The sequence below is a fragment of the Lagenorhynchus albirostris genome, chromosome 15, assembly GCF_949774975.1.
Source record: "Lagenorhynchus albirostris chromosome 15, mLagAlb1.1, whole genome shotgun sequence".
In the NCBI taxonomy this organism is placed as follows: domain Eukaryota; kingdom Metazoa; phylum Chordata; class Mammalia; order Artiodactyla; family Delphinidae; genus Lagenorhynchus; species Lagenorhynchus albirostris.
Window position 1 is genome coordinate 40,513,090 of NC_083109.1, and position 26,051 is coordinate 40,539,140.

At 37.6% G+C, this 26,051-nt stretch overlaps 2 protein-coding genes across 2 annotated transcripts in view; one reads left to right on the forward strand and one right to left on the reverse strand.

Moving 5' to 3' along the window:
* Positions 1–351: 351 nt before the first annotated feature.
* Positions 352–26,051, reverse strand: part of ESF1 (ESF1 nucleolar pre-rRNA processing protein homolog) — a 59,449-nt gene continuing 33,749 nt past the window's right edge. Inside the window, exons 10-14 of the mRNA XM_060123798.1 lie at positions 14,898–15,019; positions 12,291–12,378; positions 5,150–5,232; positions 3,187–3,333; positions 352–1,156 (exon numbers count right to left, since the gene is read on the reverse strand). Coding sequence (XP_059979781.1) covers positions 863–1,156; positions 3,187–3,333; positions 5,150–5,232; positions 12,291–12,378; positions 14,898–15,019 — 734 coding nt within the window. The 3' untranslated portion in view covers positions 352–862. The remainder of the gene's footprint in view (positions 1,157–3,186; positions 3,334–5,149; positions 5,233–12,290; positions 12,379–14,897; positions 15,020–26,051) is intronic.
* LOC132504966 (BUB3-interacting and GLEBS motif-containing protein ZNF207-like) lies at positions 16,644–18,334 on the forward strand. The gene has a single exon (XM_060122774.1). The coding sequence runs from the start codon at positions 16,742–16,744 to the stop codon at positions 18,131–18,133; it is 1,392 nt and encodes a 463-aa protein (XP_059978757.1). The 5' UTR covers positions 16,644–16,741; the 3' UTR covers positions 18,134–18,334.

Here is a 26,051-nt window from a genome sequence, read left to right on the forward strand (position 1 = left end):
CTAAGTGGTCAGTTAATAGTTTACAAAACCTAGACCAGATGAAATCCAGGAGTATTAAGGCTTTGAAGGTGTGTTTTAATTTAATTTTAAAAAGAATTAAGATTCCTTAAACTCTATAGCAGCATACCCATCCTTCCAAGCATTCCAAAACTCTGAAGGGCAGACAGAATTTTCTGTTACTACAAACATAAAAATCATTGCAGAGCTCACGAACATTTCAAATATAATTATGAACAATGCAGACCTGGAACTGCCTTTCCATGGAGTTGTCCTCTTAAAGAGTTAGTTTTTCAGATATTTTTCCAGAGAGTAGTTTACTGGAGGTGAATAAAATGAATTCAGTGCTATACAAAATAGTAAAAATTTTTATTTACAAATTAATAAACTATAATAAACATGACCAAACAACAAAGAAAGTTATTGGCTTCTATTCATTATGGCTAGAAATATAAATTATTTAAACAAGTATCTAAATCTGCCTCCTGCTTCCAGATAAATTAATGTATTGCATATACATATTTTCAAGTTGTTCCTAACTCTTATTCAGACTTAAGACTTGGTCACTCCTCTATTTTTTACATAGAATTATAAACAGTCTTTAAAAAAAGCTAGCAGAGTAATAAATATAAAAATTTTATACATCCTATAATCTGGATTAATTATGATTAATCTGTGGAAATACACAGTACAAATCTATCAATCATACACAATTAGGTCTAACTGTTATATACAGAAAATAAATTTTACAACAGTCAGTTTTTATTCATATTCTTGAAAGGTATAGCACTATTCCCAATAAGTATTCCTTCCATCACTTCTGTATACTTTATACATTCTCAAACCAAAAAGAAACAACATACACCTATTTGACTTTTTGCTTTTTTCTTGCTTGAAACTGCTCTGTTTTGTTTTTTACAGATTTAATCAACATTGACAAGGCAGGATCAATGGATCTCTTGTGTGATTCCTTCTGAATTTCACTCTCTTTTTTCTTTATTGCCTGAGTAAGTTGTTGTTCTTTTTGTTCTCTCTGACGGGCTTTCTCCTCAAGGATTTTTTCCATAGCTTTTGTTTTCTTGAAATTAGGATCTGAAGGATCCAAATTGAACAAGTGGGAAGTATACATTGCCTGAAACCGTGCATCCTTAACATTGACCTGCAAATCCAAAAGGAAAACATAAATAAATAAAATTAGCAAACCAAAAGGCCCAGAAATGGGACCAAATTTCGAAAGTAAGTGAGTTGATTATATAAAATACAAACGTGGGCATTTTGCATTGATTCATTAGAAAACTGTTCTCCCACAGATCTTCAATGGAGTTTTTGTTTGTTTTTTTGCGGTACGCGGGCCTCTCACTGTTGTGCCCTCTCCTGTTGCGGAGCGCAGGCTCAGCGGCCATGGTTCACAGGCCCAGCCGCTCCTCGGCATGTGGGATCTTCCCGGACCGGGGCACGAACCCGTGTCCCCTGCATCGGCAGGCAGACTCTCAACCACAGCGCCACCAGGGAAGCTCTTCAAGGGAGTTTTAAGGTTTATTCCTGAACCGCAATGTGCAGGGCACACTGTTTTTCATCACACAACGACAATATCCTTGAAAGGGAACTATCCTAGTCTATGTATACAATGGCCTGGAACGACACCAGCCACTTAGACCGAGCGTCTGGAGGAGGGGAATGACCCCTGGAGTAGGCAGGCTCCTCCACGCTTACAGTGTGAAACCTCTTTCTGGCTGGGATAATTAAGCCGATAATTAAGCCAATGGTATCTCCTGCTGGAGTTTTGTGCAGTCATTGCATTCTGAGTACATTAACCTTTTTTTCAAACTTCGTGCTAAAATGAGCAGCTACTGAGGGCAATTCATACAGCAAAAGATTTAAAGATTAAAATGGGAAAGATGGCACCCCTGAGACCAAGATCCGGTCAGATACAAGCCCCGAATTTATCCTTTATCTTTCTACAAGAACACTGTGGTCCTACATGTTAAGAGTGTACCCTTAACTCCAGCCAGGTCTTCAAGTATTGCCAGGCACAGGGGTGACCAGCCAGAAAGGGAGCATGACTCACTGCCACCCATCATTCCCATGCGAAAAATGAGTCCACCCGGAGATGGACTGTAGAGTTACTTAGTTATAGTAAGGACAACAGACGTGATACCACCACCACCACCACGACACTCATGAAAAATGTTTTTATGCATGATGATTAGTGTGTGGAGACAGTTCTCAAAATAGAAGATCTGACTACAAATCATTCTTTGTTTTTAACTTTTCATAAGAAAATCAATTCACCAAAAAGTTCAGTGGAACAGCACACACATGGAGCTGACTTAACAGAAACCGGAGCTACACAGTGGTTTCAAAGTCCCTCTCCACGCTACTTAGAAGTTATCTGTACGCCCCTCTCAATTCTCTAAACAACTTCAAAATCTCTCCCATCTTCTTCTGGGTCTATTCTTCCATGCTAATGGATGGAAGTCATCAAATAGTTCCTGACAGCTGTTGTAGGTTTTCTGTACAGGGTTCAAACTCATGCATGGGGACTGTGTGGTCACTAGAAATATGTACTTAGCAAAAAGAGGGAAAAGAGGGAGCAATGGAAACAAGAAACAAAGCAATTAAAAAAGCATGGCCTACTGCACTGGCCTTTGCACACAGAGTGTGGCGCGATGTGATGTGAACCTGCTATTTCTCAGTCAGGCTTAATGATGCAGAACTTTCCCAGTGTGAGCATCACAGTGCATGTGATTCTAACACTAAAAGCTACATATTTTGGTGCAACATGGCTACCAAAATAGAAGCCAACTACATCACCTGGTGCTCAACCAAAGAAACACCCCATGGATGAACTGGCTGTGTTGGGCTGAAAGATGGTAGCTTTGGCTCCATGCTCAATTTTTTTTTTTTTTTTTTTGCGGTACGCAGGCCTCTCACTGCTGTGGCCTCTCCCGTTGGGGAGCACAGGCTCCGGACGCACAGGCTCAGTGGCCATGGCTCACGGGCCCAGCCGCTCCGCGGCATGTGGGATCTTCCTGGACCGGGGCACGAACCCGTGTCCCCTGCATCGGCAGGCGGACTCTCAACCACTGCGCCACCAGGGAAGCCCTAAGACGCTCGATTTTTATCTCCAGAGCTGACTTTAGATATAACACCAGCTTTAAGAAGATAATGACTATTGTCCCTGGTTACCTCAAAGTCATCCTCCAATAATTCCTTCTTCTTCATAAGCTGTTTTTTCTTCTTTTTGCTCAGATTCTGGTGCTCCACAATCTTGTTATAATTGAAGTGTTTCTTGCTCTCTTCCTCCTCATCCATCACGAGCAAAGCCATTTCAGCCTGTGGAGAGAAAAAAGAGTTCAAATATACAACAGTGCTTTTCTTTCCCTAAACAGGAGTATAGGGCACAGATATCCCCCCAGGAAAGGAGAACCGAGCCACCAATGCTCTGGGATAACACTTGTCATCCGTAAACTGATTGTGGATTACCAGAACTCAAAACGAAACCCAGAGATCTCTGTACAGTAATGGGTATAATTTTTAGAAGCAACATCACTGACAGCAGGAAGCTTTATCTAAAATCCAGACCATATTTCACCTAGTGTAACTGGTTAGTAGGCTGTAGAAATAAGAGTCCTCAAGTCCCCCAAATAAAAATTTCTCATTTTCAGTTTGTTCTTTTTAAGCAGACACTAAATCTAGCAAACATGTAGTATTTTGTGATACAAACTAGACTTTCCAAACATGCTTTAGGAACAAGGAATTCCTTTTTTCTTTTGCTTTTTTTTGGCCTTTACTTCTTCAATGTTGACACATGTCTATGAAGGCAGGATCTTAATATTTGCTTCTGTAATCTAATATAATGCTTGTTTCTACTAAATAGGTATTTTCTACTGACCATGGGATTAAATGTAAACCTTCAAGAATCAAGTAAACAACCATGTACACTAGAGAAAATACAGAGTGTGCTATGAGATTCCTGTGAATCTTCCTCCATTACCACTTTAGACTGCTTTAATTATGTCTCCCTTCCACCACCAGTACCCGCAGTTGGCTTTCTTTTTAGAGCCATTTTCTACAAAAGGAAGGTTTTCTTTTGCTCCTTAACTCTGTGAACACTACTGCACATGCAGTAAAACATGCATTAAGATGCAGAGTTTAGGTGACCAGTCAGGCTCCCTTCTAGACAGTGCTATGAACATCAGTCTTGTGAACATTGTTGACTCCAATTCCTGTCTCAGAAAAAATACATATTACTCTGTGCCATGGATCTTCGGAGGCACTGAAGCATAAAGTTCACTACACTTCCAAGAAAGACTAATTTTGTACACTAAATTTATATTATTTTCAATAATAAAAAGAGAGAAATGAGCATTGAACAAGCCATAAAGCAAACCCTGTATTACAGGGTTTAAAACTTATGGCATTATTATTTTAGGGTTTTAATAGTACTATTTTTTTTTGTCTCAGTTATAGTGAGACCAAATTAAAACTTGAATTAAATTATTGAATTAAAACTTATGGCATTATTATTTTAAGGTTTTTATAGTACAATTTTTTTTTTGGTCTCAGTTATAGTAAGGGTTTTGAATTAAATTGAATTAAAACTTATGGCATTATTATTTTAAGGTTTTAATAGTACTATTTTTTTTTGGTCTCAGTTATAGTAAGGGTTTTTAATAATAAGATATTTTCCTCTTAATCACAAAGGGACATGCCTTGGGTTTGAGGTAAATTTTAACTTTGTACTAGCTGGATACTAGTTGGAGAAATTTGGTAAAAAGATGACATTTAAAAACTATGCTTGGGACTTCCCTGGTGGTGCAGTGGTTGGGAGTCCACCTGCCGACGCAGGGGATGCGGGTTCGTGCCCCCCTCCAGGAGGATCCCACGTGCCGCGGAGTGGCTGGGCCCATAAGCCATGGCCACTGAGCCTGCGCGTCCGGAGCCTGTGCTCCGCAACGGGAGAGGCCTGTGTACCACAAAAAACAAAAACAAAAACAAAAAAAACTATGCTGCAGAAATTCTTATTTATAAATTCATAACTAAAATAAGTTTTTTTTTTTTATTAGGGATACTGGAAACACATGGATAACTCCACTTGAACTGTACATATCAATTATCCACTAAGCATGTAACCATGACCATGTCTTACCTTTTGTCTTTCTAGTTCAGCTTGTTCCTCTGGAGATGTGCCATCTTTTGCAGATTTTGTTGATTTCTTCTTTTCTTTTATACCTGGCACAACAAACCAACATAGGAGGGTTAAAAATTATAAGACTATCACAGCAACAATCTGTTTATACTATTTTATTTTAAAAATTTTGTTTATAACAAAAATGCAAGGTATCTATCAATAAATATATAGAAACTAAGGAAAGTAAAAAAATATTACTTAGATGACTATGGGTATGAATGGAATAATAATAGTCTGGAGGGGATAAGTAAATATTACAAAGAAGGAATTTCTTCTGAAAGTAATGTATAATTATATATACATCAGCTAAAAAAGAAAAATCATAAGATCATTTCAACAGATACAGAATAAGTACTTGATAAAATTCAACATCCACTCATGACAAAATATATACATTTAATAAAATTCTATTCAAGGAAATCTTTACAAAGATTAACAAGATAGATTTGATATACATGTAACACAGTGTGCTGAACTGTACTACAAAGTGAAAACAAAAACATTGTACTACATAATGAGAAAAATAGAACAGTTGGCTTAGTATGTAATAAAATGTAGCATCATACATCACTGGAAAAAGAAAGGATTATTCAATAACTGGTGCTAGGCAATTTGTTTTATTCTGCAAAAAAAAATTTGAGCTATAGATGCATCGCATAATTTACAGGAAAATAAAATGCAGATGTATTAAAGAGTTAAACATTAGGAAAAAAAACCCTGTGAGAAAATACAAGGGAACAGCTACCTGATCTTAAATAGAAGGAATGTTTTCTTAGCGTAAGAATAATAGGAGAAATCACAAAGGGAAAAAAAACAAAACATAGGTAATTTTAATATATAAACTCTTAAAACTCATCAGCAAAATGAAAAATTCATCTCTATAATGACAATTTGACGATAACTACCTGTAAGTAAAAGTTTAACAAAACCCTTTCTCTTTCTCTAGAGATAAATTTGATCTTTGTTTAACTTTCTGGTTCTATTATTATTAAACAAAATTACTCATGGGAAAACTGGCTCCTGAGTAGAAAACTGACTATATTTTCAGGCACTCAGGGACTTCTGGAGAACACAAGGTGTTAGATGAGGCAGTAACACACGCAGTTAAGGGCACTTGACTCGGGAGCAGCTGGCCTGGGTTTAAATTCTGGCTCAACTACATTCTAGCTGTAGCAGTTTGTGCTTGTGTCCTTATCTGTACAGTGGGGATTATAATACTTGCACCTACCTCCTAGGGTTATTGTGATGACTAAATACACTAAAAAATGTTAAGAGCTTAATGTCTGGCACATGGTGCTATAAACTGCTTGCTATCACTGTTATAATAGTCTGACTATACATATATAAGGTATCTTGGGTTCCTTGGTGATCACGCAGATGCTTTGATTTTTCTTCCTTTTTTTGTCTGTTGGGAGGGGTTCAGGGAGAATTGGTGTCAAAGTATGAAGAACTACTCTGAAGAGTAAGAAGGTTCAGAATCCACAAAGACATGTTCTGTTACTCTAGAATGTTATTACACAATCTCAACCTTCTCTGAGCTGCTGGACACTGTCTTATTTGGATAAGTTGAGTTCTCTCCTTCCAAATGCAGAGAAACCAATGGTCTCTAAAGTATTAACAACAATTAATGCTTCTACAGCACTTACTAGGCACCAGAAAGTACTGCTGTTTTATTCCATTTTATACAGGAACTGCTTTAGTCCTCACAACAATGCTATGAGGTAGATTCTGTTATTTATTACAATCTTCACACTGTGGGTGAGGAAACTGAAACACAGAGAGGTTAAGCAATTTGTCTCAAGGTGAGTAAGTGAAGGAACCATGATTCAAACCCGAGCACTCCAGCTCAGGCTCTCTGTTAATCACCCATACTTCATCCCTTCGCTATCAAATGTCATTCTCCCTGGAAGAGCCATTTCCATTTAAAATGCATTTTGTTGTAAAATAATAAAGTAAAATTCACAGAACATATAATGATGGCTGAACAACCGCAGCTAATGGGGGATAACAGGAAGTAGAGAGAAGCTTTAGAAGCTGCTCCACGTGCACTAGCCCTGCTGCACTAAGGCAGCCCTGCCTAGCTGAGAGAACACACCTGCACATAAGTGTGGCCTCGTTCACCCCTCACTGCTACCAAGGCGTCTGTCTGCACTTTTAAGAAGAAATATCATTATATGTAGCCCTTCCCCTAAGTGAGATAGTGCTCCTATCTCAAATGTTTTTCAGGGAATGATGTATCTGCTTTAAGATTATAACCTTTTCTCTGTTGTAAGTATGTGCACGTATTTATACATATAAATATCATCAAGAGTCCACTTTCTTAGGGTCTGACTCCCACACCCTAAGTTTACCTCTGCTCTCTTAAGGCAATAGCTCCTTTTGAAGTGAATGGACAAGTGACATATGCAGAAGATCATTCTGTGGCAGGGGAAAAAAATCAGGCTGTATATGATTAATACATAAAGGAGATAAAGATCTTCACATACAGCTGTGGGAAATAATTTCAAAGAGCCCACAATGAACTGTTCCGGATTTTATAACAACCTGGTGAAAAGCCATAAAAATAAACTTGAAAGGAAGACTGCAGCAAGAGAGGAAAAAAATCTCCAAGATGGTCAGGGCTAAAAATGATATCCAATTTTAGTGTGATGAAAATTTCTTTGCTCATGAAGAATTTACTGTGTGCTACATTGAACTGTTTAGTCAGAAGATAAATAATGTGTAGAGACCCTTTCTGCACTGTTAACAAGATCATATTAGGTTGGCATATCTTTATTTTTTTAAAACAAGCATTTTTAAAAAAAAAGGCATTTTCCCTTTGGAAAGCTTTCAGACCTAATTTAGTGAAGAGTACTAGGGAAATGAAAGTCCCTGTTCTGAAACGTTATCTTTATTTTTCAGTGAATCTTTTGGCAAGTAAGAGTCCACATCTCCTGGGACTGTGGCAAAAAGGACATATAGATGATTCTAATAAGCTGAATATTAACAGAGACTTGAAATCGGGTGTTAGGGTTTTATAGTTAAGAAAAAAAAATCTGGGCTTCCCTGGTGGCACAGTGGTTGAGAGTCCGTCTGCTGATGCAGGGGACACGGGTTCGTGCCCTGGTCCGGGAAGATCCCACATGTCGCGGAGCGGCTGCGCCCGTGAGCCATGGCCACTGAGCCTGCGTGTCCGGAGCCTGTGCTCCGCAACGGGAGAGGCCACAACAGTGAGAGGCCCGCGTACCGCAAAAAAAAACCCCAAAAACTAAACAAGCCTTACTGAGGCCACTATCCCTTTAAGCAAAAAAATGTAACAATACATCCATGGAAAAAGACGTGCTGCAAACAATTGATCTGTAAAAGGAATATCTGTAAAAGAAATTCCATTTTCCATTACTTGTAATGTCAGAGAATTGTTCCCATAAAAAAGTTCTTCCAGGGTGTTCAGTTGAGAGCTTCTTGTGAGAGAGCAGTTAAGAGAGTTCACTGGAGGGCAGACTGCTCTCCGTACTGACCAGACAGGAGTGGTAAGCCCCCTAGCAATTTACTCTTTAGCAGCAAGTTCCTGCACCCAAGATCACTTGTCCATCATCAGATAATCTTCCTCTGGACCGAGGCATTCTGGCTTTGCTTGGAAAGCCAGCAAGTCCTTGTGTCCAGCTCTTATACATATGGATCCTGGCTCTGGCTTTGGTCTTTACACAACGCACTTGTAGAGTTACAAAAAGTAAAAGGGAGCCATTAGGATTCAGGTTCTATCATCTACAACTGGCCCTTGTGCAATTCAACCACGTTTTCAGTTCACTCCTCTATAAAGTGGGCTAAAGTTTGGATTAGAGGACAGAATGCATATAAGAGCATTTGTAAACTGTAAAACTACATATGAGCAGTATACTGTAAGCACCCAGCATACTGGCTGAATGAATCAAATATGTGTGCCTTATTATTAGATTTTCATGGTGGTTTATCAAATATCTAAAGTTGTCAAGACAAAGGATACATTCTAATAGGGTATATTTAACATGTGATGTACTCCTACTTCTTCAAAAACAAAATCTTATCAAACAGTTTATGCAATTAGCACTAAGCAAATTTCTCCAATACTTCATTTCTACAAGAAAAAATAACTTTTAACTCATCCTAGAAATACATTTTCAAAACTCTCATCTAATATTGAGTTTGCAGTTTAAAAAAAATAGAAAAATTATAGCAAATTTACAGTGTAGGGGGTAAAAACTTAAAAGGAAAAATCAGAAAAGATTTCTAGTACTCATATTGGCTCCTAACCCGAGCCAAACACCAGGTCTGGCATCAGTAACTGAACTCAATTTCTCCATATGTTGAAGAGCGTGTAAGTTTAGCTCTGGGATTGCCTAGGGCAAAGGTATCCTGGCTTAAAATGTCTCTGTCCTGCTCAACCATGGAGCTGAACTATACACCCTTCCAAACACTAATGCTTTTCCTCCTATTTCATGGCGGTTCCTTCTGTTTCATAAACTTTCCCCCTACCTTCCAGGTAGTACCTTCTCCAGGAGGACAGAGTACCTTACGCAGCCTCCTGACTTCAGAGCCCAAACCTGCACCTCCCTCTCTTACCAATGCTTTCTACCCCTTGTTCCATGGTTTGAAATACTATTTAGAGGCTACCGATTCCTAAGTCGGAATCTAGGAGTTATGCTAAATGCCTTCCTTATCCAAATAAAAAGATCGGCAAGTCCACCTCCAAAATATATCTAGAATCCCATTTACTTTTCTCCTTCCAATTCCATTACCGTCGTGCTGTCTAGACCAACCATCACCTCTAGACCTCTACAAAAGCCTGGTCTCTCAGCTCTCACCAATGCCTTTCTTCAATCTGTTCTCTTTGCAGGACCCACAGTAGTATGTTAAAATGCATACCACATCACGTCACATCCTTGCTTTAAGACCCTTCACCGGCTTCCCACTGTCAGTAGAGTAAAATCCAAATTTGTCACCGTGACACAAGGCCCTGCAGGGTCAATCCTGTGTCCCAGCCTGGCCTTATACCAAACTTCCCCTCTAACCATGCTCCAGCCACACTGGTATCTTTCCATTTCTCTGACACCAGTTCTCACCTCATAGCTGTTCTACCCATTTTCCTCTCATTTGCAATGCTCTTCCCCCAACTCTCTCTGCCTGACTCCTTCTCATTCTGCAGGTCTCAGCTCAAACGTCACCATCTCAGAGAAGCTTGCTTTGCCGACCCTATATAAAGAAAGCTACTCTCCTTCTTCCTCCCAGTTATATGCTCTGTATTACCCTATTTATTAGTTCCTTTAAAACAGTGATATTTGCATAATATTCTTATTTGTTTACCTGTTTAGCATGTCTTCCCTAAAACTATAATCTACTTAAAGGATGTAACTTAGCTTCTATTATTAGTGCTGTATCTCTAGCCTAGCAGAGTGCTCGGCACCTGGTAGGCACTCAAAAATATTTATTGATAGAATGAATAAACATGTCAAGATACCATTTTTTAGTCCTAACTTTATCTAAAAAAAAAAAAAATTCACTCTTTTGTTTTTCTCTTTCCTTAAAGCCCTTAAGCCCAGATATAAATAATTATTCCTAGAAAGTATGCTGAAATCAAAAGTATATCGAAAGCAAGCAAACGTAATCTGCATTTCCCCTTGGAACTTTGGATACTAACTTTAGGGAAAACTATTCACAATTTAAATGTGCTGATTCCAAGAAACATGCTACCCAAGCCACCAAGCTATTTAACTTACTCTTTGAATCCTACCCCGAGTTCTGCAGTTTGACCAGATTTCACATGCCAAATGAAGCACTTTGGAATGAGAACAAGGAAACTATAATGCTTTGCATTTCTCTGTTATAAACTTGGTTTCCTGAAATCGGAGGATAAGGCTAAAATCCATCATCTTCTAGAAATGACTGCTCAGGTATGATAAAAAGCAGAATATGCTAAGTTTCCATTTCCCTTTCCAATTCCTAAGAATCTCACATCCTATAATAGACTTTATTCATCTTGATCTCCTTTTCATCAATAGAATGTCAGTGATAAAAGGCTATAACAACCAAGAAATAATTTTGAGCAATTTTGACTTTCCTGCTGAGAACTATTCTGGCCCACTAGTCACAAGGGACAAGAAGCAGGGAAACTTCATAAAATCCTTCTCTTTACAATGCCAGCTTGGAGTTGCTCCAGCAACAAGCCTTTGGGGTTCATGTGTGTGGTATGCAGAGCAGGGGGAAGCAAAATGCATGAGAACAAATGGAAAATGCTTACAGTGGTCCTGCACTGACTTGTCCAAGTATGGCTTGAACCTTACCACACACTTTTATACACACACACAATTTATACATACCAAAAAGGTAAGAATGAAAGCATTCAGAAAAGAATGACTGGTGCATGCGCAATGGAAACAAAGCTCCCTGGATATAGGAAATCAGATACCTGATAGTTTAGGGATTCAAGGAAAAAGGGGAGGAAGCTGGCTTTCAGCTACAATGAAGCTCATAATGAAGCAGAATAAATGAAAAGGGGATAAAATGAAACATAGATGCTTTTGTCTATTTGAGCCGAAAAGCTTTCATACTATGAATAAAACCCTGTTTCACACATGTAAATCATGTAAAAATTAAAAAAAATCATACACATATCCACAAATATATAAACAAATTTATTCCATGCTTTCAATTCTTCATAGTCTGTGCAAAGAGAGACGTAGAATGGATGTGTTATAATAAAGCAGTGAAAGCACTCAAAAATATGACTTCCTTTTTTTCCTCATCCTTTTATAGTCAATCTGTCTATAAGGATATTTCCCAGAAAGGCATCTCCAGTAAACTGTTAAATTAATCATATTACCCAAAGTTTCCTATAATGAAATTATTTCTTGTATGTACAGGGGGCATGCTGACCCCTCCTAATCCGATCAATGGTTACATCCCATAGGACAAACTTGCTTATAAGCCACTAGGGAGCTATACAAATTCTAGGAATTTTATTTTTTATTTTTTTATTTTTTAGTGAAACAAAGTGTTTATCAGAAGGAAAAAGAGTATGTGTGAATAGGCACACACAGGCGGACTTCAGATTCCAAGTGAAAACTACAAATATGGGCTGGCTTACCTATTTTTTTAGCTTCTTCGGCAAAGTATGGGTCATTCATATCAACGTCAGAGGGAACTTCATCTTCACTGGCCTCTTCAGCAAGAGCCTTAAAGTTGAATATAAAAATACATACAGTTTATTATAAGGACCAAAATATACAAGCGTCAAGAAAAACCGTACTTCTTTTAAATCAAGCCATTCAATCTAAAATTAAAATAGTTTTTTAAATGGATCAGTTTATAAAATAACTCCTGAGTAACTCTTTTGTTTGTTCAACAAATACTTATGGAATACTTAATAAATCCAGGAACTATGTAGGGCTTTTGAGAGAAATGAAAGTTATCAGATACATGGTTTTTGTCTTCAAAAATTTTACAATCTATTAAAAGAAGTTATAGACACATAAACAGACATATATATAGTAATAGTAATAGTAATTCAAGATAGGAAGTGCCAAAGAGACAAAAATAAAATACAGACATTCAAGGAGAAGAATACTTTGAGATGGGTGATCAGTGAAGAGAGGTGGCCTGCCTCATCTCTCATGAAACTAAGAAATGGCAGTGATTATCAACAGCTTGAAGTACTGCATTGTGGGTTATCTTTTAAATCATTAAAGCAATTCATCTGCTGGTTATTTAAAGAAAATGATAATGAACTTACCGTTCTCATCACCCAACTTCAACAATTACCTTGTTTTATCTATAATCCACTCATGAAAACTTTTGTGCTATTTTTAAGCACATCTGTTGGTTACATTTTCCCTAATCAAATCTGAACAGTTTACTAAATTAGTATATTTAAATTTTAAAAATCAAGTCTATAAAATACACAGAACATATGCAAACTGAGATCAGACTAACCAGATTGAGTTTATCCCCAGGCATCTAAAACATGAGTCGTTTCAACAAAAACATTTAGAATGCACATTGCTAAACATCATCCTACATGCTGAAGAAGACCCACCAAGCTCTAAAAAATATTCATTTTGATATTACTATCCTTTTAAGAACAAGGGCTTCTAAGAACTTTTTCACCAAACTATTATAACCGATTCATCAGTAATATGATGTTTCTAACAAAGATTATGAAATACTTATATAGCTAACCACATATTTATTCACATTTTTTTAAACTTTTTTTTAGATCTAAATTATAGTATATCAACTATGGCGTATAAACATACTCATTTCTTTAGTAATAATTTCTCAATATCAAATTGAAGTCACAAAGAGGAAAAGGGGAAAAAGTATTTTTAACTTGAATTCTTGAAACTCTTCTATATGTGAAGAACCTGGGGAGGTGGAAGAGATCTGTTGGAATCACCAAGTCCAGTATAGAGCTGAGTCTAGAACAAACTGGGCACTCAACTGATGTATTTTTAATATTATTGATAAAATGAGTCCAGTCTAAGCCCAATGAAGGGAAAGCGTTAAAGCAGAAGATAATCTCAAAGCACCAAATGAAAATCAAAGACAATAGCTGCTAAAGATCTCAGAAAAGAATGACTACTTTATTGACCCCATAAAGACTCATTTGTAAGTCTTCCAATAAACTGATGGCTTAATAACTTGTGGAATTATTCCACTTAAAAGATATTTTACTGCCTGAGAGAGGCAGCATATCAATGGGGGCAGGGCTCTTACCTCATTTCCTCATTTTACTATCCATTTCCAAAAACACTGAGTATAACAGGAGTTCAAAACTCACTCCATTGCATCATTCAATTTTGTAGCCCTCTTTCAATATTGCAGCTCTTGTACCAAAAGCACAAGCTTACATCATACGGAGAGAAACAACACAATACAGTAGCAAGAGCACTGGAGCAAGAGATCTGGTTTCTGGTCTCAGCTTGGCCATTAACAAGCTGTGTATCCTCAGACGAATCACTTAATTTTCTACAACTATAAAACGTCAGGGTTGGACTAAAACTAATCATTTAAGATTCCTAAAAGTTGTAAAATTCTGTGATTAGTGATACCATCTTAAGACAATAAATGCATTGCTAGAATGCTGCATTTCGTTGACAAGATAGAGTACTCTTATTGGCAAAAACCCTAAGTGGTCTCTGCTATTACTAAGGACTCTAACTCTGGAAAGATGTTATCCCTGAATGATAGGAGTCAAATCAGATTTTTCACAGACAACATATTAGCACAGAGAAAATATCCCTGATAAAGGAATCTAATGACAATATGATGTTAAAAGATCTATACAATAAAATAATACTGTAAAGTGAAAAACGCAGCTTGAGAAACGGAAATACAAAGAAAAAATTTCATTCATGTTGAAAATTTCTCTATGTATACATCCTCAAGTAAAAATGTCTGTATGTACCTCTCTTCCTCAAAAACACAGAATAGAATCAAACTGTCTTACATCTAGAAATCGACTAAACTATGCATTTATTTAGGTAGCACATAAATGTAAAATATTAGAGCAAGGCAGTTAGGTTAAATGATACAGGCTTCGTGTATCATTATGCAGCCTTGCAGAAAACACTTCACCCACCGCAGTGAGTGGTCACATTATGAGATACTAGATGCCAAGCACCTGGTACCTTCTGATACTTAGTGGTTGCTCAATAATTATTCGGAATTATTCAGTCATGATTATCACTGATACCTTTTGTTTCTTTTTCAGTCTTTTTTTCTCTTTCTTCTTCTCTAAAAATTGTTCCCATGGGGTCAGTTTATCCTTTCCTTCCAATTTGTTTTTGACCATCTCTTCTGCACTTTCTTTAAGGCCTAAGAAAAAACACAGATAAGTTAGTTTAAAAGCTTCATTCACTGAAAAATGCAATTTACCAAAAAGGGTAATTTACATGTATTTACTAGAGTAACAAGATAAAATGCAACACTACAATGTCACAGAGTAATGTAGTATCAATCTATATCAAAGCTATTTCCCAACAACAAATGACAATAAACCTAACCAAACTGAAATGAACAAACCAACTCAGCAAATAAATATATGGTCAAGCTACTAAAGAAAACTCCTTTATTTAAGCTCAAAATTCATTTCTCTGTACTTAATTGAATTGCTTGAGACACTAAGAAAAATTCTGGAACAAAATCTTCTCAGGATATGACTACTAATTAATCTTGGGTAACAAAAGGTAAGTGGTCTTTAACATAATTATTTCTACTTGCTTCTTTGCCCAAGTAAAAGACTGTATTCCCTGGAAACTACAAGTGACTAACAAAAATTGATTAGTAAGGCAATCCCTGTTGAAATGCCCCAGGAAGAAAGAATTCCTGTAATTTCTCCTCAAGAACTCACTCTGTGAATCCACATCTTTAAGATCAAAAGGAGTATCAAGTTCAGATTCCACCTTGTATGTTTAAGTTCTTTCAATGATGTTATTCTATCTTGTAGTTATCTCTCAAGGTCCTTGTTCATTATATTCTGCAGTTCCTGATTCATGTGTCTAGGTGGCTTATGAAACAACTAGAGTGGGGTGAGAAGAAAGAAAAGGCCCCAAGGCTCATCTATCAGTTCATGAAGACCTCATTACTGTCAAAGTAAAGGAAACGTGACCACTGTGTTATCCCCTTTGATAATACAGATGTTTGTTTTACTTTGTAGTGTTTTGGGGAGGTCATGGTTGGGTTTGGGGAGAGGGAGTTTTAACATTTAGAGGACACAAAATCCATTAAAAAATTAATGGAATGAATCTAGAGACAAGGTCAACCCAGATTATCTTTCCAGATACATTCTAAATTCTAAGAAAGTGAAAACCATCCTAAGGATATAATAATTCCCCTTTCCCCAGATGAGTATACTGAGACTGAGAACGTTCAGCAACTTGCCTAAGAACACACAACTAGGAAGCCATACAGCTACAATTTTAACTCCTAACTGTCCTCTATACTATTACCAGATACATGTGAAATGCTGGTTTGATATAAAATAAAGAAACGTATAGCCCACGAATAAAATCTAAAGTTTTGGGCCTCAGGTTCCTTATCTGCAAAATGAGGTTAGTCTGGATCAGAAGCATGCAAATCCCTCCTCCCGCATACACCTTTTTTCTCCTAAAAGAAAATATTTGGTAGAAGTCCAAATACACAAAACAGCTAAAAGTGGTGCTTTGGGTCCTGAGCCCCAAAGAATAGCAGAAACAGCTGGAACAGATGATCTATAAGGTCCCCTCTTTGGCTCTTAAGCCAAGACTTAATCTCTAAATTTCTGTAAGTTAGAAAAGTATTAAGGTATATGCATACTCAAGGTTATGTAGATTTGTTTTCATGACATACTGCTGGTATGCCTGATTTATGGGATACTCTCTGATTTACGGGATGCCAAATCAGAAACACAACTCTCAATTCAAAAACGTTTCTTATTATTTTGTGGCTGTTTCCTGTGGGACACGGAGGTGGCGGTTGGGTCGGAAGAGTGAGAGACTCTTTGGCTAGTTTTTCCTGCTTGTTTTCTCCTCCTTTTTTTTCTGTCGGTAGAGCGCAGTTATGGGTCGCAAGAAGAAGAAGCAGCTGAAGCCATGGTGCTGGTATTGTAATAGAGATTTTGATGATGAGAAGATCCTTATACAGCACCAAAAAGCAAAGCATTTTAAATGTCATATATGTCATAAGAAATTGTATACAGGACCTGGCTTAGCTATTCATTGCATGCAGGTGCATAAAGAGACAATAGATGCAGTACCAAATGCAATACCTGGGAGAACAGACATAGAGTTGGAAATATATGGTATGGAAGGTATTCCAGAAAAAGACATGGATGAAAGAAGACGACTTCTTGAACAGAAAACACAAGAGAGTCAAAAAAAGAAGCAACAAGAGGATTCTGATGAATATGATGATGATGACTCTGCAGCTTCAACTTCATTTCAACCGCAGCCTGTTCAACCTCAACAAGGCTATATCCCGCCAATGGCACAACCAGGACTATCACCAGTTCCAGGAGCACCAGGAATGCCTCCAGGCATACCTCCGTTAATGCCAGGTGTTCCTCCTCTGATGCCAGGAATGCCACCAGTTATGCCAGGAATGCCACCTGGATTGCATCATCAGAGAAAATACACCCAGTCATTTTGCGGTGAAAACATAATGATGCCAATGGGTGAAATGATGCCACCTGGACCGGGAATACCACCTCTGATGCCTGGTATGCCACCAGGTATGCCCCCTCCTGTTCCACGTCCTGGAATTCCTCCGATGACTCAAGCACAGGCTGTTTCAGCGCCAGGTATTCTTAACAGACCACCTGCACCAACAGCAACAGTTCCAGCTCCACAGCCTCCAGTTACTAAGCCTCTTTTCCCCAGTGCAGGACAGGCTCAGGCAGCTGTCCAAGGACCTGTTGGTACAGATTTCAAGCCCTTAAATAGTACCCCTGCAACAACTACAGAACCCCCAAAGCCTACATTCCCTGCATATACACAGTCTACAGCTTCAACCACTAGTACAACAAATAGCACTGCAGCTAAACCAGCAGCTTCAATAACAAGTAAGCCTGCTACACTTACGACGACCAGTGCAACCAGTAAGTTGATCCATCCAGATGAGGATATATCGCTGGAAGAGAGAAGAGCACAGTTACCTAAATATCAACGTAATCTTCCTCGACCAGGACAGGCTCCCATTGGTAATCCACCTGTTGGACCAACTGGAGGTATGATGCCACCACAGCCAGGCATTCCACAGCAACAAGGAATGAGACCCCCGATGCCGCCTCATGGTCAGTATGGTGGTCATCATCAAGGCATGCCAGGTTATCTTCCTGGTGCTATGCCACCGTATGGGCAGGGACCGCCAATGGTGCCCCCTTACCAAGGTGGGCCTCCTCGACCTCCGATGGGAATGAGACCTCCTGTAATGTCGCAAGGTGGCCGTTACTGATCTTACTTCATCCAGTCTAATAGGTTTGGAGATTAAACCTTTTCTCAACTTGTGCTGTTTATATAGCCAAGCTTCCGTCAATAAGGCTTCATTGTGACTTTAACAAACATTATCTTCCCACATACCAGGAACTATTGGACATTTATTTTACATGGGAAAATTTATTTGGAATAATAAAGCAGGAACTTTTCCTGAAGTTGCAATTTAAAAAAAAAACCAAAAAAAAAAACGTTTCTTATAAGAAAAACACAATCACTTTACTAAACAGTTTTCAGGAGAAATGTGAACTGTATAAAACATGTCCAGATCTCTGACTGAATCAACAGATACACAGCACCTTAGGAAATGTAAACTTGGATCCTCATTTGGAAGAAAGAAGCAAATCCTGACAAAACAAGTTGAGTTCAAACAGCAAAATAAAACAATTTATATATTATGCCTGTGGGTCAGCACACAGTCCAGTCTCAAATTCTAAATGCACAGTATTGTGTTATTAAATATGATGTTTAAATAATAATCCTTAAGGTATTCTAATTTCTTCATACATTAAGAAAGATTTTATTACTCCAAAATACTAAATTAAGTAATATATTTAGAGTGTTTTTTCCCCCCGCCAAAATGTATTCTCTGGTTAATTTTAATCCTTGAAACTTAAACTCTACTTCTATCTCGGCATGATGCTAAGAAAGGTGTTACTGTTTCTTTTAGGTGACTAGAACATTAGTTTAATGTGTCTCAATCTCTATGAACTACTCCACACGTGACTGGGTCTTGACATTTTTGGGGAATATGGATACCTTCAGAATTTGATAAAAACTATGGAATCTCTGGGACTTCCCTGGTGGTCCAGTGGTTAAGACCCCACGCTCCCAGTGCAGGGGGCCAGGGTTTGATCCCTGGTCAGGGAACTAGATCCCGCATGCTGCAGCTAAGACCCAGTGCAGCCAAATAAATAAATAAATAATTTAAAAAGTAATAATAATAAAATGTAAAACAAAAACCTATGGAATCTCTCTCTCAAACACTGTACTGGAAAAACTTGCATACAATGTTCAAAAGTTTATAAATCCTCAATGCTCATTTCTATGTAAGGATCCAAATGGCCTCAGGCAAACAGCATTACCAGGGCAACAGAGGTCTAGGAGAAGACGGGAGTCCATTTCCCACTATTTCGAAACTTATCACTGACATTTGTAGGTTCTACACCAGGGTTTCTCATTTCAGTACAACTGTCATTTTGGACCAGATAATTCTTTGTTGTGAAGGACTGTGCATTACAGAATGTTAAGCAATATACCTGGCCTCTCCACACTAGCTGCCAGTAGCCCCCAGTTATGAAAATAAAAAAATCTCTCCAGAATTGCCAAATGTCCTCTAGGGAGCAAAATCACCCCTAGTTGAGAACCACTGTCCTAGACAATGATTAGAAGTCATTTCTTTCCTTCCCTTTTTCCTCCCTTCCCCTTCCCTTCCCTTCCTTCATTTTTTTGTGAAGGAAGGTGCAGCATTTATTGCAGGTGCCAAACAAGGAGTCCAGGGTAGCTAATGCTCAAAAAGCCTGAACTCCCCAATGGGTTTCAGCAAAGCATTTTTAAAGGCAAGGTGAGCGAGAGGAACCCCAGGGTATGTGATCAGCTCGTGTACAATTCTCTGATTGGTTGATGGTGAGGTAACGGGGTCCTGTCATAGGCATTAACATTATCAATCCTTAGGCACCAGTAGGTCTGGGGGCTATGTGCTCATGGTCATCAAATAGTTAATTTCTTCCATTTGGTGGGGGTTTTAACATCTGTAAAACAACTCAGGAAATGTGCATTATATACTGTTATCTGCGTACTTCAGAGAGGAGCTAAAGCAGAGGACATGGGGGAGGGGTCTGTCTTAGGAAGGCCCCATAGGGTCATGCTCAGTTACAGTAGGAAAAAGATACTGAATCAAACTTCAGTCACCATTAGTTCAAGATACCATAGGTTGTTTCTGAGGGAACCAAAAAGTGATATAGATCTGTTTCAGGACAGGTGATTGGAAACAATTCTCCCTTTCTTGTTCTTTAAGCATTTGAAGTCATTTCTGAAGAGAAGGGCTACTTCATTATTTGTATCACATAAATTATGTATTATTTTTGTTTGGTACTTGATTATAATAATGTCTTTTTTTAGTTTAGAAGTTTCAACTGAGTATGCCTTTTTTTCCAACTAGAACAAAGGCAGCTGAAGTCACCTTCTTTTGTATTGCATAATATTTAGCATAGTGCCAGACACATAGTAAGTACTTAATAAGCACTTAATTGATCTGTCTTGAAGGAGGAATTCTTATTTCAAGCCAACTGTTTGATCTTTCATGTTTGGAACATAGTCTCTCCAACAGAAAATGAATCAAAACTTTAGGATCTAAATAAATGGCCTTTATCCCAAAGTGGTTCATACATTTTTTTTTTTTTTTTAGGACCTATGGCTCTAAATAATTCATGAAATATCCTTCTTGGGAAATATTTTTCTGGTATTTAGTTTGTTTACAACAATAAAGAAATAGTATCTTCAGTTAAATACAGTCTGTAATTTTTTGCCTGGCTCTCACTTAATACACCAAAATAGTAGAATGACAAACACATTGCAATGAATTAACACACCACCATGATAACTTAAAAATGCTTTGTTCTTGCTGTCATCATGAGGTCATTTAAATCTCCTGCCACGGATCACAGCTGTTTATGTTCTAAATTCTTAAAAATATGCCCATTCCAGAAGCTTCCTGGCATATGCACAAGAACATTCTTAAGACACTTTTAGCTTCATTTGAGAGCAGCCACTACGTGACTAAAAAACTTCATTATAAATGTCTAGTTTTGTGCATTTGTTTTTTAAAAATTTAAGCATATAGGCAAGGACTGCTGAATTAGTTAAAAATAACATCAATGACCCTACAAATAAGGGGTGAAAAATTCTTTTAAACCAACCATGAGCACAGATGACTGAATTATAACAATAATAATTTAAGCGCAATTCATTCAGACTTATTTTGGCAGTTTGCATACACACAAAAATTCTTTTAAATATCCTTTCAAAATCCACTAAAGTAAGAATATACATTTCTTCTGAACTTGCTCATTTGAAATTTTGAAACGTCTTCAAGGGACAGGACATGAATAACTTAAAATAACTCAACTAGGTACTATGGCTGGTTTTGTTTATAAAAACAAAATACATGTTTTAAGATTTCTGATATAGGCTGAAACTGGCACTTTTTTATGTATGTGAGAACTTAGGATCCATTGAGAATACTTACGAACACTTACGGCTCAGTCTTTATTTATGTATGTTGTATGTTTAAATGAGACCATGTTAACACACAATCCCAAAAGTACCCTTTAAAATGTAACTAACTACCATCGCCAACTGAACTCCCAACTTGGAATTCACTCTGTGTGTAACCATGCCCTGAGGAACACTGACATCAAAGGCACCCTTTCAAACTAGTCAGTTTTCCCCAATGGTGTGGGGAGAGGGAAGGAGACATTTACTTATCCTTAAAGCATATCAGATAGCAAAACTATCAATCTTTGTAGTTTTTAAAGATGAAGATTTTAAGTGTTTCGAACTTGGTTCAAGATTTGTTTAGAACATTGTTCAGACTTTGGTTCATAATTTGAACTTCTGTAAATCCCTCTCTCCTAAACTCTTACAGTACCATATTCTTTTATTCTGCACTAGTTATCACAGCTGCAATTTTATGTTTGTGTGATTATTTTTTTTAACTATTATTAATGGTTATCACCCTTACTAGGTTGCAGAGTCCATGACAGTAGAGGCCACGGCTTGCTTTTTTCCCCCCACAAAGGTAACCCTATGGCTAGTGGAGGGCCAAGTACACAGCACATGCTGAATAAATGTCTGCTGAATGAATGAAGTGCAACTGAAAGGATACATGAGTCAAATTTGTTCCCAACGTTACAGACAGGGAGCAACAGTTCATGAAATTAAAAAGTAAAATAACAACTAGCCTTGGGAATAACAGTAAATAGCAAAATTCAGAGCCAACAAATGCTCCTTGTATGCACTTAATATTGTTAGAATACCGTTATATCTACTATATGGAAACAATACAGACAGTTATAATAAATATAATAAGGATAAAAGGGTAGTATAGGTAAGCTACTTAGACTGGGAATGGCTTCTCATATAGCATTTAATTCCCTTTCTCCTAAAACAGTCAATGAGGTATTCATAGGAGACACTCTCAAAGTATGTACTAAATGAAGAAATGTTAATGCTTTTTGTTGTTGTTCTTTGTCTAAAAGCTGTTTCAGTGGGTAGCAACTGTTTTGTATTCGCCTTGAATTTGAGCTTATCATTCTCTAACTCTTCTGAATCTTCTTTTACTCTCCTGTAGAATGATGTCTTCCATTTGCAAGTATATTCATCTTACTGTGAATCAACCTGTCCCAGCTTCTTAGAATCAAATGTTCTTAAAAAGCTGACTTCAAATACAAGACATTTGGGCTTCATTAGGGAGTTATTGTTTCCTGTATTTGTCTGTACTTTATTTGTATGTTTTCTTTGCCTTTCAAGTAGTTTGTGATCATAATGTACGTAATAGCAAGCTGTCCTTAATACTAAAGTAAAATTCTGGCCAAGTCTGATGAAACTATTCTGCTCTTTAATTTGTGGCAAAGAAGATCTATTGTTATTTTTTATACATAATGTTTATAGACAAGGCAGAAAAATGAAAACTTTAATGAATGGGTAAGACGTAAGGAAATGAAGGCAATTTTTTGGAATTTAGTCAAAATAAGAAAGCTCAAACAGAAATGTTATACTAGCTCAGAAGTAGGGAATTTTCGTTGGGGACATGCACTAATCTGCTCTGGTATAGCATGGATCTTGGGTTTTAATGGGCTGTTAGCCAAGGAGGCAGGAGGCAAAGTTTGGAGCCCGATCATGATGGCAGGTCCCAGAGACCACTACCATGAAGCCAGGATCCTTTAGTAGATGCTGCTCCTCCTCCAACAATTTAGAAGGGATACATGCCTGTTTGGGCTTTGGCCATGGGCAGAACAAGGGAAGTAAAAACACATTTTCCCCCCAGAGAATTTATAACCACAAGTCCACAAATCCATGAGTTTGTGGCTAGAATTCACACTATTTGTGTGGCCCCAAACACCCTAATCCAAAAATTTGGTTTCAATAGGTCCAGGATTGGAAGTGCCCTTAGGTACCTGGCAAGTACTCTCTAAAAGAAGTATTTTTTTGACTCAGGCCTCTGAGAATTCCCATAGGTAAAGAAAGATCCAAGAACAATTAGATTACAATCAAAATTCAATATGAACCAGAGTAAGCTGAAAACCAAATAAGTCAGACCTATAAGGACTATAGATTTTGGAATTAACAGAAACAGAATATAAAATCAGCACATTTAAAAAAACAAAAGAAATTAAAAGATTATCAAAGGTATGAGACAGATTTGGGGAAGAAAAAAAAGTTCCAGAAATGAAAAACATAACTGAAATTATAAAGTCAACCAAGTTACACAGCAGAGGTAAAGAAAAGATTAATGAACTGAAAGACAGAACTGAAGAAATTACCCAGCATGCTGCACAGATTCAAAGGTATGGAAACTATGAGTTAGATACAGAATGAGAAGGCACCACACATATCAAATGGGATTCCCAGAAGGAGAAAATAGAGAAGATGAGGAAAAGGTAATATTTTAAGAGAAAATGGATGAGAAGTTCTCAGAATTTTAAAATGAATGGAAAGTTACTAATCTTCAGGATTCTGGGTATCCGATTAATTCTAAGCAAGAATAAAGGTACCAAGCGAAAAATTACCTACATATATCATAGTGAAACTCTAGAACACTGAAGTATTTTAAAAGCCAGGGATAAAAGACAGCACTGTGGAATAAGGCCAATCCTTTCCTGACAGGGTTCAGAAGTGGGCCCCTGGGCCCTGGAATTAGGGAAGTGTATTCTTTAGTTACACAGGCTTCCTTACCTGTAAACTCACATCAATAGGGCTCAAGGGGAAGCCCTGAGTTCACAGTAAATTTGCCCCTCCCCAGAAAAGGATCAAGAGGTGACCAGCTCGGTGCATCCATGGCAACAGCAGATACCCTTCCCTCCCTAATCCTCAGCATTCAGCCTCACCACCAAAATCTTGAACCCAGCAGGAATAATCTCTCTGTGACTTTTATCCCTTATTCATCTTAGTCACCACCAAAAGCTCCTAATCATCAGGTTCCCCCTAATCTTCCATGTTCTAATCCTCAGAAGTTAACTATACATCTACTCTCTCTGTCACTATCTCCCACCCCCTTCAATTCTCTACCACTAAATTCCCTGGAATTCACAGTACATCATCAGTAAAAACTCAATTATTTTATCTCAACATTTTCTTCATCTTCTTGCTCTAACTGAAGCCTGGCTCTCCCCTGAAGATACTGCACAAGGCAGCAGCTTCAAGTGTTTGTTGGTGCTGCTGGTGGTGGTGGCAGCAGCGTTTGGTTTCTTCACAGAGCGCTCACACCAACTGGCCTAAGGGAGGGGGTGGGTGTGTGGGTCATTAGTGCTCTTTATCCAGTTCTAGGAAGTGTGTTACAGGTCCAGGGTTAGGCAGAGTAACTTACTGACCAATAAAACAGAGAACCAACCAATAGATCCACACAGTTTTGAAATATTGGTACCTGACAGAGGTGACTTGTCTGATTACTGGGAGAAAGGAGAGATTATTCAATAAATGGAAGAGGATAAAAAACATCTGCCATGTAGAAGAAGTTGAAATTGGATTCCCACCTTATATCATACCAAAAAAAAATAAAAATCAACTCCTGATGAATCAAGGACTTAAAAGTCAAAAATCAGTCCCAAATGATACAAACCCATCTCCCATCAATGTTAACAAAGTTACGAGCTTTAATGAGATATAGTTCATATACCATATAATTCACCCATTTAAAGAATAAAATTCAATGTTTTTTAGTACATTCACAGATATATGCAACCATCACCAGAGTCAATTTTAGAACATTTTCTTCTTCTCAAAAAGAAACCCTATCTCTCTCCCCTGCAGGACACTCTGACACCCCCCCACCCTCCAACCACTAATCTATTTCTTGTCTCTATTGTCTGTTCTGCATATTTCATATAAAATATGTGGCATTTTGTGACTGGCTTCTTTCACTTAGCATAATATTTTCACGGTTCATCCACTTTATAGCATATATCAGTACTTCATTCCTTTTTGTGCATCCAGACTTTTCAGAAATACTTATAAATTAGATGAAAATATACACAACGGAAAGCAAAGGAGTGAATACTGAAATCTGGATGATGGTTATTCTTAGTTATGGGGAAGCAGGAGAGATCAGATGGATAAATTTAAGTTGTTGCACAATTCTAGCTTTTATAGTGGGTTTACTTTTTACTAAAAATAAATAAATAAAAGAAGGTCATGCTGGACCAATGATGAAAGAGTGTCTTAATCCAGAGATTATAATGAATACACTTATGTGAACTAGAGGTACATAAGAATAAAAGGACAAGTTTAATAAACTTGACTATACCAGTTTTGTTCTTCAAAAGACACTCTGAAGAGGGTAAAAAGGAAAGTCACAAACTAGGAAAAGCTATGTGCAAAATATATGGCTGATAAAAAACAAGCCCAAAATATAGGAAGAACTCCAAACAGAGGAAGAACTCCTATGAATCACTAAAACACAGACAAAGAACACTACATAAAAAATGGTCAAAAGACATGAACAGGTATTTCACAAATAAGAAAGCAGGAAAAAAATATTCTTTTCATTAGTAATTAGGCAAATGCCTGAGCGATCCTTTAAAAACGTAAGTTAGGTCATATCACTTCCATTTCCCACTGCATTTCAAGTAAAAGTTAAAGTCCATCCAGAGGTCTACAAAACC

Bases quoted from the DNA above. Each gene is read 5' to 3' on its own strand.
- LOC132504966 (XM_060122774.1), top strand. From the start codon at position 16,742: ATGGGTCGCAAGAAGAAGAAGCAGCTGAAGCCATGGTGCTGGTATTGT.